Source organism: Phragmites australis, chromosome 14, assembly GCF_958298935.1.
Source record: "Phragmites australis chromosome 14, lpPhrAust1.1, whole genome shotgun sequence".
Classification (NCBI taxonomy): Eukaryota; Viridiplantae; Streptophyta; class Magnoliopsida; order Poales; family Poaceae; genus Phragmites; species Phragmites australis.
In genome coordinates, this window is record NC_084934.1 from 2,407,235 (window position 1) to 2,421,979 (window position 14,745).

Below are 14,745 nucleotides of genomic sequence, written 5' to 3' on the forward strand. Positions count from 1 at the left end.
CAGCTGCTACATTTCAAGAACCATAGAACAATTTAGGCAGTGTTTGGTTCAAGTTTGGAATCGCAAATGGTAATGGTATCCAAACACACCGGTAATGGGAAAGGAATAAACAAAAGCATGATGTGTTTGGTTCGAACAGGTAAAAGTATTAGGAATTCACAACAATTTACTACCTCTGCTTCAACTCAAGCGACACAACATAATTTTTTTAGATAAACAGCAGCAAAACTGTTCCAAAACAAAAATTTAAAGCATGCTATTGAATAAAACATCCCTCACAGCATATTGAATTAATCAAACCTGAAGAATTATATCTTTCACAAAACAAAAAAGGATTATCTCTGAGCCAAACAAATATTTCAAAAATACGATCAAACAAATTCTTATTACACGATCATCATATGCACATGGAATTCTGAACAAAAGATCAATATTGGAATGAGATACCACACCAAATAGCAAATTAGAATGTGTAAGACACTCCATGACATTCCTCCATAATCCAACTAAATCAGATCTCTTCCTCTCTGATCTGTGTTGTGTGATCCCAATAGAAGTGGATAGGTAGAGTAATGAAATCAACCTACAGCAGCGTCGCTGGCCTTTTCAGCCTCCTTGTGACTGCCATCGTTGGCAAAGATAACGGTTGTAGGAAGGACCCGGAAACGACAATGGAGGCAAAGGGGCGGCAGGAAGCAGAGGAGTAGGAGGGTGGGATTGCGATGAGGACACCGGAGAGTCGGGGACGAGTAGGATCATGATGAGGAAGGGAGGAAACAACATGGGTGGCCACCGACGCAATCAGGGCGAATAGAGAGACGATGGGTATTGATGTATCAATATTTGATTTTGGCCGGAAGGGAGCAGTATCGGGTTTGTTAAGGCTAGTATCATGATTATGTGGGAATGGATTACGTCCTATGCTAAAACAAACATGATCTATCCTAAATGGTTAACGCTATAATTCAAGTTTGAAATCTTCAAACCAAGTTGAAATCAATTGTTTCAAACCGAGTGGAAAGTTTATGAAATTGAGTTGAAAATTTTCGATCGAGTTGGAAATTGTTTAGCTTTCACCCCTGGACGTTCGTAGGCGGACTCTAGGTTCAACAACTAGGCAATTAATTTTGAAATTATCTCCCGTTGGCGCCGACGAGCGCCACGACGACGACGACGACGCGCGAGCCGCCAAGTGCACACTGCGCCTGCCACTGACTCACTGAGGTCTGAGGTAGGTAGGTAGGTGCTCCCAACGACAACTCTCTCTCTCTCTCTCTCTCTCTCTCTCTCTCTCTCTCTCTCTCTACACCCGCCAGAGGCAAGCCTTCCATTCCTCAACCCTTTTCTTGGTCGCTTCCGCTTTCCCCCGCCGAGCGATAACAGAGAAAGGGCGCGCGCGACCTTTGCCCCCTTTTCTTGGTCTCTTCCTTGTGTCCCAGTCCCGATTCTGCACTTCCTGGGGGTGTGGCCGGGTGGGGGCGCTCTGCTTTCTCTCGAGCTGTAAAGGGTAGGACTAGGACCTGGGTTGTTGCCTCCTTGGCCCTTGCTTGGAGCTGTTTCGGCAGCCGCGGCGGCTGCTTCGGTTGTTGCGGGATCGTGTCTTCCTCTCCGTCCGTCCTTCTCCCCGGTTCCGACGGCTCTGACCTCTGAAAGTTGCCTTCTTTCGTGCTGATGTTCTTGCTCCAGGCCGTGCAAGAATCTTTCTTCGGGGCACAAGTGCTTAGATGCGGTTGATTTTCCGTCTGAGAATTTCGGGCAGTGGAGCGTCGGTGTGCCGCAGCTCCAGATGCTGCCCACCAACCGGAACAGGCCTCAGCCAAGGCCTGCCAGATCTTGGTCCTTCTCAGGTTCGCTTTTCAACTCTGCTGGTTCCGTTCATTGTTGTTTCTGGACTAATTTCTAGACTATAGGGTGACTGAAAGTGGGTTGGTGTGTGAATTTGTCTGTAGACGCTTCAGTTTATTGTAATTGGGCCTTGGTGTAGCTTTTGCAATTGAAAATTTTTGGACTTCTCAGCTATGTATGGCAGTTCATGTTCTTTCTAATGGTCATCTCATTGTTGGAGATTTCTGTAGTGTGCGTACATGTTACCGAACTGTTTCTGTTTGCAGAAATGGACTTCTCCGATCCGAAGCGCAAGCCGCGCTACCTGAGCAAGATAATCATGGCGGCGCTCCTCACTGCCATGTGTGTCGTGATGCTCACCCAGCCACCCTGCCACACAAGGCCTCCTAGTGTGGTACCTCCTGTCTTTTTTTAACAGTGGAACTTATTTTCATGATCTTCTTTGGAGGTAAGGTCAAGCGAGGCTGCTCCGTGCATGCTCGTGCGAGCGTTCGGGCTCAAACGCAGGTTGGCTCGAGCGCTCGGGCCGTGCGAGCGCCGTCCTTGTCAACTGGGCTAGCCCCCGGATGCAACCTCTTAGGTAGTAGAGTTTCGCTTATTAGTCTCCTATTTAATATTTGTCAACTTACCTTCCTGCACAAGATATTGAAACACTTTGAACAGATACTATCATAACATCACTGCAAACACTTTAGTGGTGCTGGAAGCTATGGCAACGCACAATGTGAAAACTCTGATCTACTCTAGCACATGTGCTACCTATGAAGAGCCTGAGAAGATGCCTATCACTGAAGAAACTCCCCAGGTCAGCTCTTGTTTCTGCAACTTATTCCTAGTTCTTTCCGAAATAAGTTAAAGGCTTTGTTGGATGCCATTCACGCAGAGAATAAAATTTCCAATGTTTCTTCTCAAGTTCTTTGCTAAATATCGCTGTGCAGTTTCCGATCAACCCATATGGTAAGGCCAAGAAAATGGCTGAGGATATCATTTTGGATTTTTCAAAGTCCAAGAAATCAGACATGGCTGTGATGATTCTAAGGTTGGCATTGTTCATCAAGAACTTCCAAGTCTCTTTTTCAAACCATCATTTCATTGCAGAGTTATTAATGAATAACTTTACGCTACTAGATACTTCAATGTCATTGGTTCTGAAACAGTGCCAAATTGTTCCGATGAAGTCAATTAAAGATGAATAGGTGGCGGCTAGGGCTGGCGGCGCCCGGGCAACCGGGCGGCGCCGCTGATGTCGCGCGCTGGATGGGAGTCTGGAGAGAAGCTGTCTCTGATCGGAGGGTGGTGTCCGTCCCTGAAGAATTAAGTCTTTCCCTTGGGGATGCCTCTAGGATCTGTTCTTCTAGTATCAATGGAAGGATGGAGTTCGTTCCCAAATTTTGGGTTGGAAGGAAGTTTGGATTCGTGCGCTGGATGGAAGTCTGGATGGAGCTCGTCTCCGATCCGACATTGGTATTGGCCTCTAAGATGATGAGTTTATTCCTTGGGGTTGCATCTGGGGCCTTTCCGCCTGATCTAGTGTTTTGGATGCGGAAGAAGTTTGTGGGGATTTCGGAGTGGCCTCCCCCACCAGGGGGAGTTCGAGATAAGGAAGAGCCTGCAGATAGGGGGGCCGATTTGAAGGAGGAATCCCTGAAGATCACGATGGAATTGGCAAGCTCTGAAAGTCCTCGAGTTCGCCTCCGATCCGTTTTAAAGCAGATAACCGAGGACCATATAAGCAAGGGAAGACAGCCGGGGAGTTCAGATCTCAAATCCCTTCCAGGTGGTGTTCGCCTTCCCCCAAAGCTTCGTGCCTAGGCGTTTGGTAATCTCTTCTTCATCCCGGGCATCTCGACGTCCTCTGTAGGTGCTGAATCCGTGCTTTCTGTTGAGGATTGGGGTGACAAAGGGATTTCCGGTGAGGAAATCGCCCACCCGACGTCTTTCAGCGATTGCACAATAAAGCCCTCACAGATGTCTTCGTCCGGGAAGGAGATGATGCCAGCGAATGCTTTGGTCTCCCTGACTGGAACCTCGGCACAGGAACATGGTGAGGAATTGGCTCATGGGCGGCTAGAGAAGAATAAGGAAGGATTAAGCATCGATGCAGGCCCAAGTTCCCATCTTGAAATTGAGGCCGAAGAAAAGGATGAAGAGGCTGTGGAGTTCGTAATTGATGAAGAAGAGGCTCGTGCGGCAGGTCAGTGGACAGTTCTTGCGAGATTCTACTCGTTGAAACGCCCAAACCCATCGGCTTTGTTTGATGATATGAAGCGTGCTTGGCAATTGCGTGCGGACTTCAATTTCAAGGTCCTAAAGGATAATCTCTTCATCATCACTTTCGGGTCGAAAGGAGACTTTAACTTTGTACTGAAGGGAGGGCCATGGATTCACAGGGGTGACGCTCTTATCGTTGCTGTTTTTGATGGCTTCACGAGCCCGTCGGAGATTCCACTTAATGCCATTCCAGTTTGGGTCCATATTTACGATTTACCTCTTGGGATGATGTGTCAACGTGCTGGCCAAACTCTCGGCCAGATGCTGGGGAGGGTGTTGGAAGTAGATGTGGAGGAAAGTGGTCGGAACAAGCATGATTTCTTGAGGGTCAGGGTGGAACTCCCAGTTGACAAGGCTCTCAGGGTTAAGCTACCAATAAAAGTCAAGTTCCAAGGCAAAGGGGTGATAAGGATTTTTGACCTCAGATATGAACGTGTGCCATACTTCTGTTTTCATTGTGGCTTTATGGGCCATTCGGACAAGGAATGTGAGAAACCAGAAAATAGGGATACAATGTTTCGTTATTCGGCAGAATTGAGATGCTCACCCTGCAAACAATTTGAGAGGCGGACTAGTTATGTGAAGGCTGAGATATCTCCAACAGTCCGCTGCCAGCTTCCCTTTTCTCGCGCGGGTAGTGCAGACTCTTCCTCACTCAGGAGTAGGGGTGGCCGCACACAAGGTGGGAAGGTAGATAGTCCTATTCGTGTGGGGGTTACAGATGATTTTGAAGCTAACGAGCAAATGGGCAACTCGCAGATTGACAAAGAGCTGTCAGAGCAAGTAGATAAAATGCTGGTTGATAAAAAGGATATCCTGCAGACCCAAATCAATGTCCGGTTGGCTAAGGTAGGGTTTCATACATCGACCAGGTAATTTGGAGATTTAGCTGGGGCGGACCATACAACAGGTCATCCCTTGCTAGCTGGTCCATCAGCAGACCACCCCCTGACCTCAAATGAGATGATTCCGACGCTGAAGGATATCGGATCATCTCTGGAGTCTCATGGTTCATCTGAGGCCAAAGATGAGGGTCAATCACGCTGTAAAAGAACTGCAGATCAGAAGGAACCACGGGAGCCCAATCCAGCTATGGCTTTAGTGGTGAAACCAAAAAATGCAGCCAAAGGAGGTGCACTGAAGAAGAAGAAGTTAAATCCAACGGGTAAGGAGGTTTTGACAGACATGGAGATGTGGGAAGATGCTATGCCTAGTATGGAGGGTAAGGAAGCGACCAGTCCCGGGGCTACTGGTAAACTGACGGAGCACGTGGGGGTGCTCCATCAGGAGAAATGAATTGCTTAAGCTGGAACTGTCGAGGCATTGGGAACGCCTCGACAGTTCGTGATTTGGTGGCTTTAGTTAAAGCTAATAATCCCCAATTAGTCTTCCTTTGTGAAACTAGACAGAAGTGTATTAAGGTTCGTCGGTTACGTAGTAGGCTAGGGCTGAAAGGTTTTGTTGGAGTCGATTGTGATGGTCGTAGTGGTGGATTAGGGCTGTTTTGGCATGAGCAAGTATATGTGGAAGTAAAAGGTATGAATGAAAGATATATTGATGCGTATGTCCGTGCCTTTCATGATGCTCCTTTATGGCATATTACTTGTGTATATGGGGAACCTAGAGCTGAGAACCGTCACCGTATGTGGGCCTTGTTGTGTGACATTAAGCAAAGTTCCAACCTCCCTTGGTTGGTAGTGGGAGATTTTAATGAAGCCCTTTGGCAATTTGAGCATGCTTCAATTATTCTAAGATCTGAGCACCAGATGCAATTGTTTCGAAATGCTCTTCAGATGTGTGAACTCGGGGATTTGGGTTTTGAAGGGTCCCCATATACATATGACAACAACAGAGATGGTTGTAGGAATGTTAAGGTTAGATTGGATAGGGCAGTTGCAGATGATTCATGGAGAGATATTTACAGTGATGCTTCTGTCATACATCTTGTATCTCCTTGCTCAGATCACTGCCCTATTTTGGTTCGGCTGAAACAGGAAAGGTCGGCTGCAAATCATGGCAAAAGTCGACACTATGAAATTATGTGGGAAAGGGATGATGAGCTTCCAAAGATAATAGCAAATGCATGGAGGGATACTGGTCAGAAAATGGATCTGGGACAGATTAACAAAGAAATGGGGAAGGTTATGGATACCTTGCAGGCGTGGGGGAGGAGGAAATTTGGGAAGGTGGGAAAACAGATTGGAAAGTTGAGAGCTAGGTTGGCTGAGTTGCATTCAGTTTCAGCGGACAAGAAAGAGATTAGAAGAGTGCAAGATCAAATGAATGAGCTCCTGTATAGAGAAGAAATGCTTTGGATGCAAAGATCTAGGATCAACTGGTTAAAAGAAGGGGATAGGAATACAAAGTTTTTTCATAACAAAGCGATCTGGAGAGCTCGTAAGAATAGAATAACCAAATTGTGTGATATTAATGGGAATGTTCAGACAGCTCAAACTGTGATGGAAAGGATGGCTGTCTCCTACTTCAAAGAGTTGTATATGAAGGATCCCTCGATTGACCCAAATGATATAGTCCAGTTAATTGAGGTAAAGGTTACAGGGGAGATGAACACTTCACTATGCAGGGATTTCTCAAGTGAGGAGATAGCTGACGCCGTATTCCAGATAGGGCCGATTAAGGCCCCGGGGCCGGATGGTTTTCCTGCGAGGTTCTTCCAAAGAAATTGGGGTATAGTAAAGGAAGATATAATACATGCTGTGAAGAGATTTTTTGAGACAGGGGTAATGCCGGATGGGGTCAATAATACCTCCATTGTGTTGATTCCAAAAGTTGACAACCCTATCGAGCTCAGAGACTTCCGGCCTATTAGCTTATGCAATGTCCTTTATAAAATTGTGTCCAAATGTCTGGTTAACAGGTTGAGGCCATTGCTGGATGAAATCATCTCGCCAAATTAGAGTGCATTTGTGCAGGGGCGCATGATCACAGATAATGCCTTGGTGGCCTTTGAATGTATCCACCATATGCGAAACACAAAGCAGCCAGAAAGGTCCTTCTGTGCTTATAAGCTGGACTTGACGAAGGCTTATGACCGGGTTGACTGGTCTTTCTTGGAACAAGCGATGCTTAAAATAGGCTTCGCTCGCCGTTGGGTCGAATGGATTATGACTTGTGTGACCTCGGTGAGATATTCTATAAAATTCAATGGAGCTGTATTGGATGCATTTGTTCCAACTCGAGGCCTTCGCCAAGGTGACCCGCTCTCTCCTTTTCTATTCCTCTTTGTGGCTGACGGATTGTCTTCATTGATTAAGGCTGAAGTGGAGAGGGGGAGCATTTCTCCCGTTCGTGTGTGCCGCAATGCGCCGGGGATTTCTCATCTTTTGTTTGCGGATGACACCCTATTATTCTTCAAAGCTAGTGACTATCAGGCGACCAATATCAAAAGAGTGCTGGACAGTTATGCGAGGGGCACGGGGCAGCTCATAAACCCGACCAAATGCTCCATTATGTTCGGAGATGCCTGCCCGGTGGATAGGCAGGAATCGATAAAAAACATCCTGGGCTCTGTACAGGAGTCTTTTGATGCTAGATACTTGGGTCTACCTACACCAGAGGGCCGTATGAAAAAAGGTAACTTTTAGAGCTTGCAAGCACAGTTGAGCAAAAGGCTAATCCAATGGGGTGATAAGTTTTTATCTAGTGGGGGGAAGGAAATTATGATTAAAGCAGTGGCTCGGGCAATTCCGGTGTATGTTATGGGTGTGTTCAAACTCCCTGAGGCAGTGTTGGAGGACCTTACCAAATTGATACGGGATTTCTGGTGGGGTGTGGAAAATGGGAAAAGAAAAACTCACTGGATCTCATGGCACAGATTGACAACTTCAAAGAGTAGAGGTGGAATGGGCTTTAGGGATATGAAGCTTTTCAATCAGGCCTTGCTTGCACGCCAAGCCTGGAGACTTATTCAGCGGCCTGATAGCCTTTGTGCAAGGGTACTAAAGGCACGCTATTATCCGAATGGGTGCTTGGGAGATACTGTTTTTGTTGGAAAGGCCTCGCCCACGTGGCGCGCTATTGAATATGGCTTGGATCTTTTGAAGCAAGGTCTGATTTGGCGGGTGGGGAATGGTAATCAGATAAGAATTTGGAGAGATCCATGGATCCCGAGAGATACTACCCGTAAGGTCATTAGTCAGCAAGGTAATTGTAGGATTAAGCGGGTGTCAGCTCTTTTGGACGCCAACGGAGTTTGGGATGTTTGGAAGGTAACTCAAACGTTCCTTCATTTAGATATAACTGACATTCTGAGGATCAAGACCGCAGGACATGCTGGGGAAGACTTTCTGGCGTGGCACTACGAGAAAAATGGTATATTTACCGTTAGAAGTGCATATAAGCTTGCTGTCAATCTACAACGGTGCAGGGCTGGTGGTGAGGCTTCGAGCTCACGCCCAGATGGGGCTTGTCCAGCTTGGGATTGTATTTGGAAGTGCCCAGTGCCTCAAAAAATTCGCATCTTTGCATGGAAGGCTGCTACCAATACTTTGGCTACGAGGGAGAACAAACGACGACGTCGGCTGGATTTAGAAGATACTTGTTATGTGTGTGGGACGGAGAAGGAGGATGTTTTTCATGCCCTGTGCAGATGTCCTAGTGCCCAGAACCTGTGGAATGCTATGCGCAAAGTTTGGCATCTACCCACGCCGGAGGAGTTACAACTATCAGGTACGCAATGGTTGCTTGCATTACTGGAGTATATGTCTAATACAGAGCGTATGCATTTGCTTATGCTTTTATGGCGTGTTTGGCATGTTCGGAATGAGCTGGTGCACAACAAGCCGATGCCACCAGTGGAGACATCCCGGAGATTCCTGGAAAGCTATGTCCAATCCTTGGTTCTGATCGAGCAAGTCCCATATCCGGCTGTGGAGAAGGGGAAACATGTTCTCGGACTCTCTTTGGAGGAAGCTCGGAGGCTGAAGCGCGACAATGGATGGAAGGATTCAGTGCCCAAGGGGTGGATTCGGCCGCCGCCTGGATGGCTTAAGCTCAACGTGGATGGCTCCTTTGCTGTTCAGGACGGAGGTGCTGGTATCGGCATGGTGCTGCGCGATAGTGATGGCAAAGGGAGTGTCACAGCCTGCAGACCCCTTCTGCATTGCACAGATCCTTTGGAGGCTGAGCTTATGGCTATCAAGGAAGGCATCGAGTTGGCGTTACATTATACTTCGTCACCAATCATTGTGGAGACTGATTGTGTCAATGTTATCAAGTTAGCCACATCTCAGGAGGATGATCGCTCAGAAATCGCCCATGTGGTTAGGGAGGTGAAGCGCATGTTCACCGGGCAAAGTAGACTTGTGATTAGGAAAGTTGAACGTAGTCAGAATACAGTTAGTCATGAATTAGCAAATTATGCCAGGACCCATGGTACTTTTGGTACATGGGTCGGGCAAGAGGAGAGTGTAGTAGCAAATCTGATTCATGTCGACTGTATGACTTCTGGTTCTGGTTAATAGATCTTTCCTTGCAAAAAAAAAAATGTCATTGGTTCTGACCCGGAAGGCAGGCTGGGTGAGGCTCCTAGACCTGAATTGCGTGAGCATGGTCGTATATCTGGTGCGTGCTTCGACGCAGCACTGGGCATAATTCCAGGTTTGAAGGTACGTGGACTAAACATTGGTCTTTGTTGTGCAATTCTTACATCTGAAAACAGTAGGTATGTTGCAGCTTATTGCCTTTGACATGTATGGTGTTTCTTTAGCTTATGGTAGATCACTGACTGATGCCTCCTGCCATTACAGGTTAAAGGTACCGACTACGAAACGCCTGACGGCACTTGTGTAAGAGATTACATTGATGTCACCGACCTGGTTGACGCCCATGTGAAGGCGCTCAACAAGGCAGAAAGAGGCAGAGTTGGCATATACAATGTTGGCACTGGAAAAGGTCATCCTCAGATCACTTGTACTCTTTTCTGATGAAGGCAAAGAAAAAAAAATACCGCATTGTCTACGTTACCATTTCGGTGAGCTAATCAACGTTGGTTCCGTTCGGTTGGTCAGGTCGGTCAGTGAAGGAGTTTGTCGAAGCTTGCAAGAAGGCAACCGGAGTCGCCATCAAGGTCGGCTACTTCCCCCGCCGGCCAGGTGACTACGCGGAGGTGTACAGCGATCCCGCGAGGATCAACCGGGAGCTGAACTGGACCGCGCAGCACACCGACCTCCACGAGAGCCTCAGGGTTGCGTGGACATGGCAGAAGGCGCACCGGAGCGGCTACGAGCCACCGGCGGCGATGATTTTGTGAAGACGTTGCCTTTGTAGCAACCGGCCGGCTAGCTGAATATATATTGGTGGAGACTTCCCTCAAGGGCTCTAGTCGCTCACTCACAGATGGCAGTTTATAATTTTATATATAGCACTCATGGTCATTCGTTTTTTTTAACGGTACGACCTATTTTTACGGTCTTCATTGGAGTGGACCGCTCCGTGCGAGCCCACCGAAAATCGGGAAAATCCCGTGCATACCGTGCTCCCTCCATCATTCGTTCAGTTCTTGAGAAATCATTTTTATCGCAGGCTAGCTTTAGCTGTTTCATCATGTAATATGGATGTGTTCGTTATACAGGGTTATATAATTATAATAAAAATCCAGCAAGCTATTCTCAGAAGACTTCGCTTCCTTTCTCCTTGCATAGAAATGGTTCAGTTCTCATGAGATGAACTAGCTAGCTGATGATAGTTTTTCCAGTGAAATGCATCGCTTGTCGATGCGAGATCGGTGACTGATGTGCAGTCGAGATGGACATACTGGTCTATGCTTTGCTTCGACACTGGAAGGAGCTAGATAAATATCGATGAAAATGTCAGGCTGGTGATGCAGAAATCCAATCGACAACCGTGCTGGGAGACACAGAAACTGGAGTGCTTACGTTGAATCGTTTGAAGAATCTTATCAGTCAAATGATCTTCAAGCAAAGCTTCCGAGAAAGAGACATACAGAGTAGTAGTGATAAACAAAAATTATATAGTTGTAAACTTTTACTCTCCTTAGTTATTTGGCAGATCTCCTAACCAATTCGCCAAATAAAAAAAAGCATAGTCACAAGACGCGAATGCAAGTTACCAACCGCGCAAACTACGCACATTCATAACACAAGCGTATAGTTGAATCAATGAAGTGTCCTTAACGCCGGTACCATGTAAAAGAAAGTACCAACTGGGAACGACTTGCCAGGCCTCCAAAGAACAAGTCAATTTCATCCCGTACCATTTAGTTCCCCAACCAAGATTTGGGATAACATTTGAATTCTGAAAACCGAACCGAACATCGAAAACCAATCAAACCGAATTGACTTGTCCGGTTCGGCTCGTTTGGTTTGGTTTTTCGGTATGGTTTCAAATATGCACAGTCCTATTCATTAGACATCTTCTTTAATGGGCACTACCGTAGCCCAATGGTAAATGACATGGCATCGTTGGGTGCATGTCATTCTTTTACTTTTGCAGAGACAATGGCCACCAACAATAGGTGGCAGGTGGCCTAAACCCTAAAGAAAGCCATTCCTGTGGCGGCGTGCTTGCGCCTAAAAATATGCAGTTTTCAGTGGCGCAGCTCAAGCGCTAGCAGGCTATCAAGTCGAGGAGAATGTCATTTCGGTGATAGTGCGCACGCACTATACAGTTGCATGTGTACTATCGGTGGCATTTAGGTGCCTTGCAGGTACGAGTGGTCTACTAGACCGAAGCCATCTCGACGGTGGCATTTAGGTGGCTTACACGTACAAAAGGTTTACAAGACCCATGATGTCTTGGCGGTGAGGCTTAAGTGTCTTACAGGTACAAACGGTCCTTGAGACCTATGCCGTTTCAATGGTAATGCACTCGCACATTACATGTACAAGAGGTTAATGAAACCTAAGCCATTTCGACAGTGTTGTACACGCGCCTTGTAGGTACAGGTGGACTAGCTATAAAATCGTGTTGTGTTTGACGGTCGTACTCACGTACACTGCAGGTTTAAACGATATAAAAAGAAGAGGCTATGCCATCTTGTGGGCCGCCTACAAGAGTATCACAGATTGCAAGTGCATAGAAGTCACACACAGTCTTGATGGCAAGGGACATGCCCTTGCAAGTTTAGTCATACGAAATATATTGAGCAGAAGTAAGGGCACACATATGATTATTTACATACATGTGTTGCAATGTTTTCCCTCTGAAGGAAATGAAAGCAAGGGTGCTCGTTTAAAGAATTAACGATGGTCCATCAGTGCCAAGTATACCCATAAATGAGCTACAATACGTAAAAGCGTGGTAGAGCAGGTTCAGTGATGCCGAAGATATAGTAGAGTCATGTGTTTAATTCATTTTTTTTTTTTTGACCGACGAGGCGGAACACAACTCAAAACTTTTAGCTTAAACTCCATGCATGATGGAATATAGCATTAAGTCAAAGTGATGAGTCTGGCAACATTTCTTTGATGAGTATAATACAGCTTATAGATATATAGCATAATGTAGGAGGCTTGATGACCATTTGACACAACTTAATCAGAGGTGTTCCATGGGTACAAATTCTACAGATGCAAATTAACTAGAGTTCTTACAAGGCTCTAGGAATAAGGAACTACACCATTGTCTGATTAAAACAGGGAAAAAAGAAACTTGTAAGATCTCTATATATGTGTACGATGGTATTTTACCATATATGTTTGCAATCCCCCGTATACGCATACGTAAACATAAAAAAAAAGAAAAAAAAGGGGGAGCTCAGCCAACCTTTGGCCCGGCCCGGCCACTCCCTCCTCCCCTTTGCCGTGTGGCCCAGCCGGCTGGCCTGGCCCGCGCACCCCCTTATCCCCTCCCCCACCGTAGCCCTAGGGAGGGGACCGGGCTATTACGCTCTTTCTTCTCCCCGTCGCCTCCCTCGCCCCTCTCGGCTCCCCGCGACGCCTCTTCCCTCGCACGCGCCGCCCGCCTGGTTCCCTCCCCGCGCCGTCGTGCGTGTGGCTGGCCAAGCCGACTCTCTCCTCTCCCTCACGCTCCACAGCCGCGCGCGCCTCTCTCTCGTTGCCCTCGCCCCTCTCTGCGCCTCGGGCCCGAGCCACTCCACCCCGAGCCACTCCACCCCGAGCCGCTCGCCCCTCCTCATCTCATCCCCGTGCTTATCCCCTCCCCATCCTTATCTCTTCCCCTTCCAAATCCCAACTGTCGATACGTGCTCTCCGCGTGGGAACTCCTCCCGCTGCCGGCTATAAAGGCATAGGATGTTCGCGGAGAGAGAGGAGGCTGGATCGGAGAGAGGTAGAGAGAGAGGAGAGCTTTTCCCCTTTAATCCACTACTTGCCATTGGTTTTTTCCGTCGCCGGAGTTCCATGGCCAGCTTCGCTAGTGCCGGTGGGTCTCGGCAATGATCTGCTCCCCCTCCCCTTCCATCTGTGCTCCAGGTGTGCCGGCCGGTGCCTCGGCGTCGCATCCGTGCCCGAAGATGTTTTGCCGCCCGGCGCCTCGGCGTCGCGTTCGTGCCCAGAGGTGTTTAGCCGGCCAATGACTCATAGCCGCGTCTGTGTGTGTGGTGCTGTTGTGGTGGCCATGTGTTTGTCCGGCTGTTTTGCGAAGCCGTGGTGATTTTGGGTCAGCGATGCTTGTTGTGATGGCCCTATAGTGTTGTGCTGTTCTTGTTGATGGCCAGTGGGTGTTTTGGTGATTTGGGTGGTCGATTGATGTTCTGGTGATGATAGAGGCCGGCTGTGTTCTAGTGATGATAGAGGTCGGCTGTGTTCTGGTGATAGTGTTGAATCAAATAGTGTTGTTTTTTTTTGGTGTGGTGATCTGGCCATCCTCATTACCGCGATCGTGAAGGTTGTGCCGTGGCCGGGAGTTGTGGATGGTTTTGGTCGCGGGGGTGCTATCCCCAGCTGGTGTTGGTGGTGATTGATGTTGGTTTATGATCCAACCGGCCTCTTTGCCGTGACCGTAGAGTTGTGCTATGAGTTGGTCATCGCGGTTCTTTTGTTGTGGTGGAATCTGGCCGTGGAGATGAGTTTGATCTGTGTAGCTTCGGCCAGCCTTTGTGCCGCGACTGAGACCGTGGAGATAATTTTGATCTAGCCGGTTTTTGTGCTGTGGCGGTAGGAGCATGCATGTGTCTTGCCGGTTGGGAGTCAGTGCCGCCGTGCGTTGCTGCTGGTTGGGAATTTGAGCGCCGTCGTGCCACGCTCTAGTGCTGTCGATTGGAGTTTTTCCCACATCCCTTTCCTTTTGTGTTTGGCTGGCTTGGTGATTTGTGGCACACCGTGTTCTGGGGACCGGCCATCGGGCCTTTGACCTCTGTTATCACCGGGTTCCTTGTGTTGGCGTGCATGTGCTACCACCGTGCATGTGTTGGTGCTTGGGTGATAGTATTATAGTTCTGTTGCCCCCTTCTTGGTGTCCTGTGGTTTGTTTCCTCTTGTGCTGATGGGGTAATCTAGGGGCTTGATGCATATGAGGGTTGGTGATAGCAATATGTCGCTAAGAGAGATGGTATTGCTACCCTAAGACCTTTAGATATTCAGTACTTAGCTGTTATATTATCATCATGACGGGATACCTGATGGCATGCTTCTTTGTTATATGGTGGCTTGATATACATGGTGCTATTGGCTAGATGTGGTTCTGTTG

At 47.7% G+C, this 14,745-nt stretch overlaps 1 protein-coding gene across 1 annotated transcript; it reads left to right on the forward strand.

The window, feature by feature from the left end:
* The first annotated feature begins 2,396 nt into the window (after positions 1–2,396).
* On the forward strand, positions 2,397–10,751 carry LOC133889916 (probable UDP-arabinose 4-epimerase 1). The gene is made up of 7 exons (XM_062330338.1): positions 2,397–2,425; positions 2,509–2,650; positions 2,784–2,884; positions 2,974–2,983; positions 9,600–9,743; positions 9,885–10,029; positions 10,146–10,751. Exons 1-7 carry the CDS (start codon positions 2,412–2,414, stop codon positions 10,385–10,387), a joined length of 798 nt encoding a protein of 265 aa, XP_062186322.1. The 5' UTR covers positions 2,397–2,411; the 3' UTR covers positions 10,388–10,751.
* Positions 10,752–14,745: the final 3,994 nt, after the last annotated feature.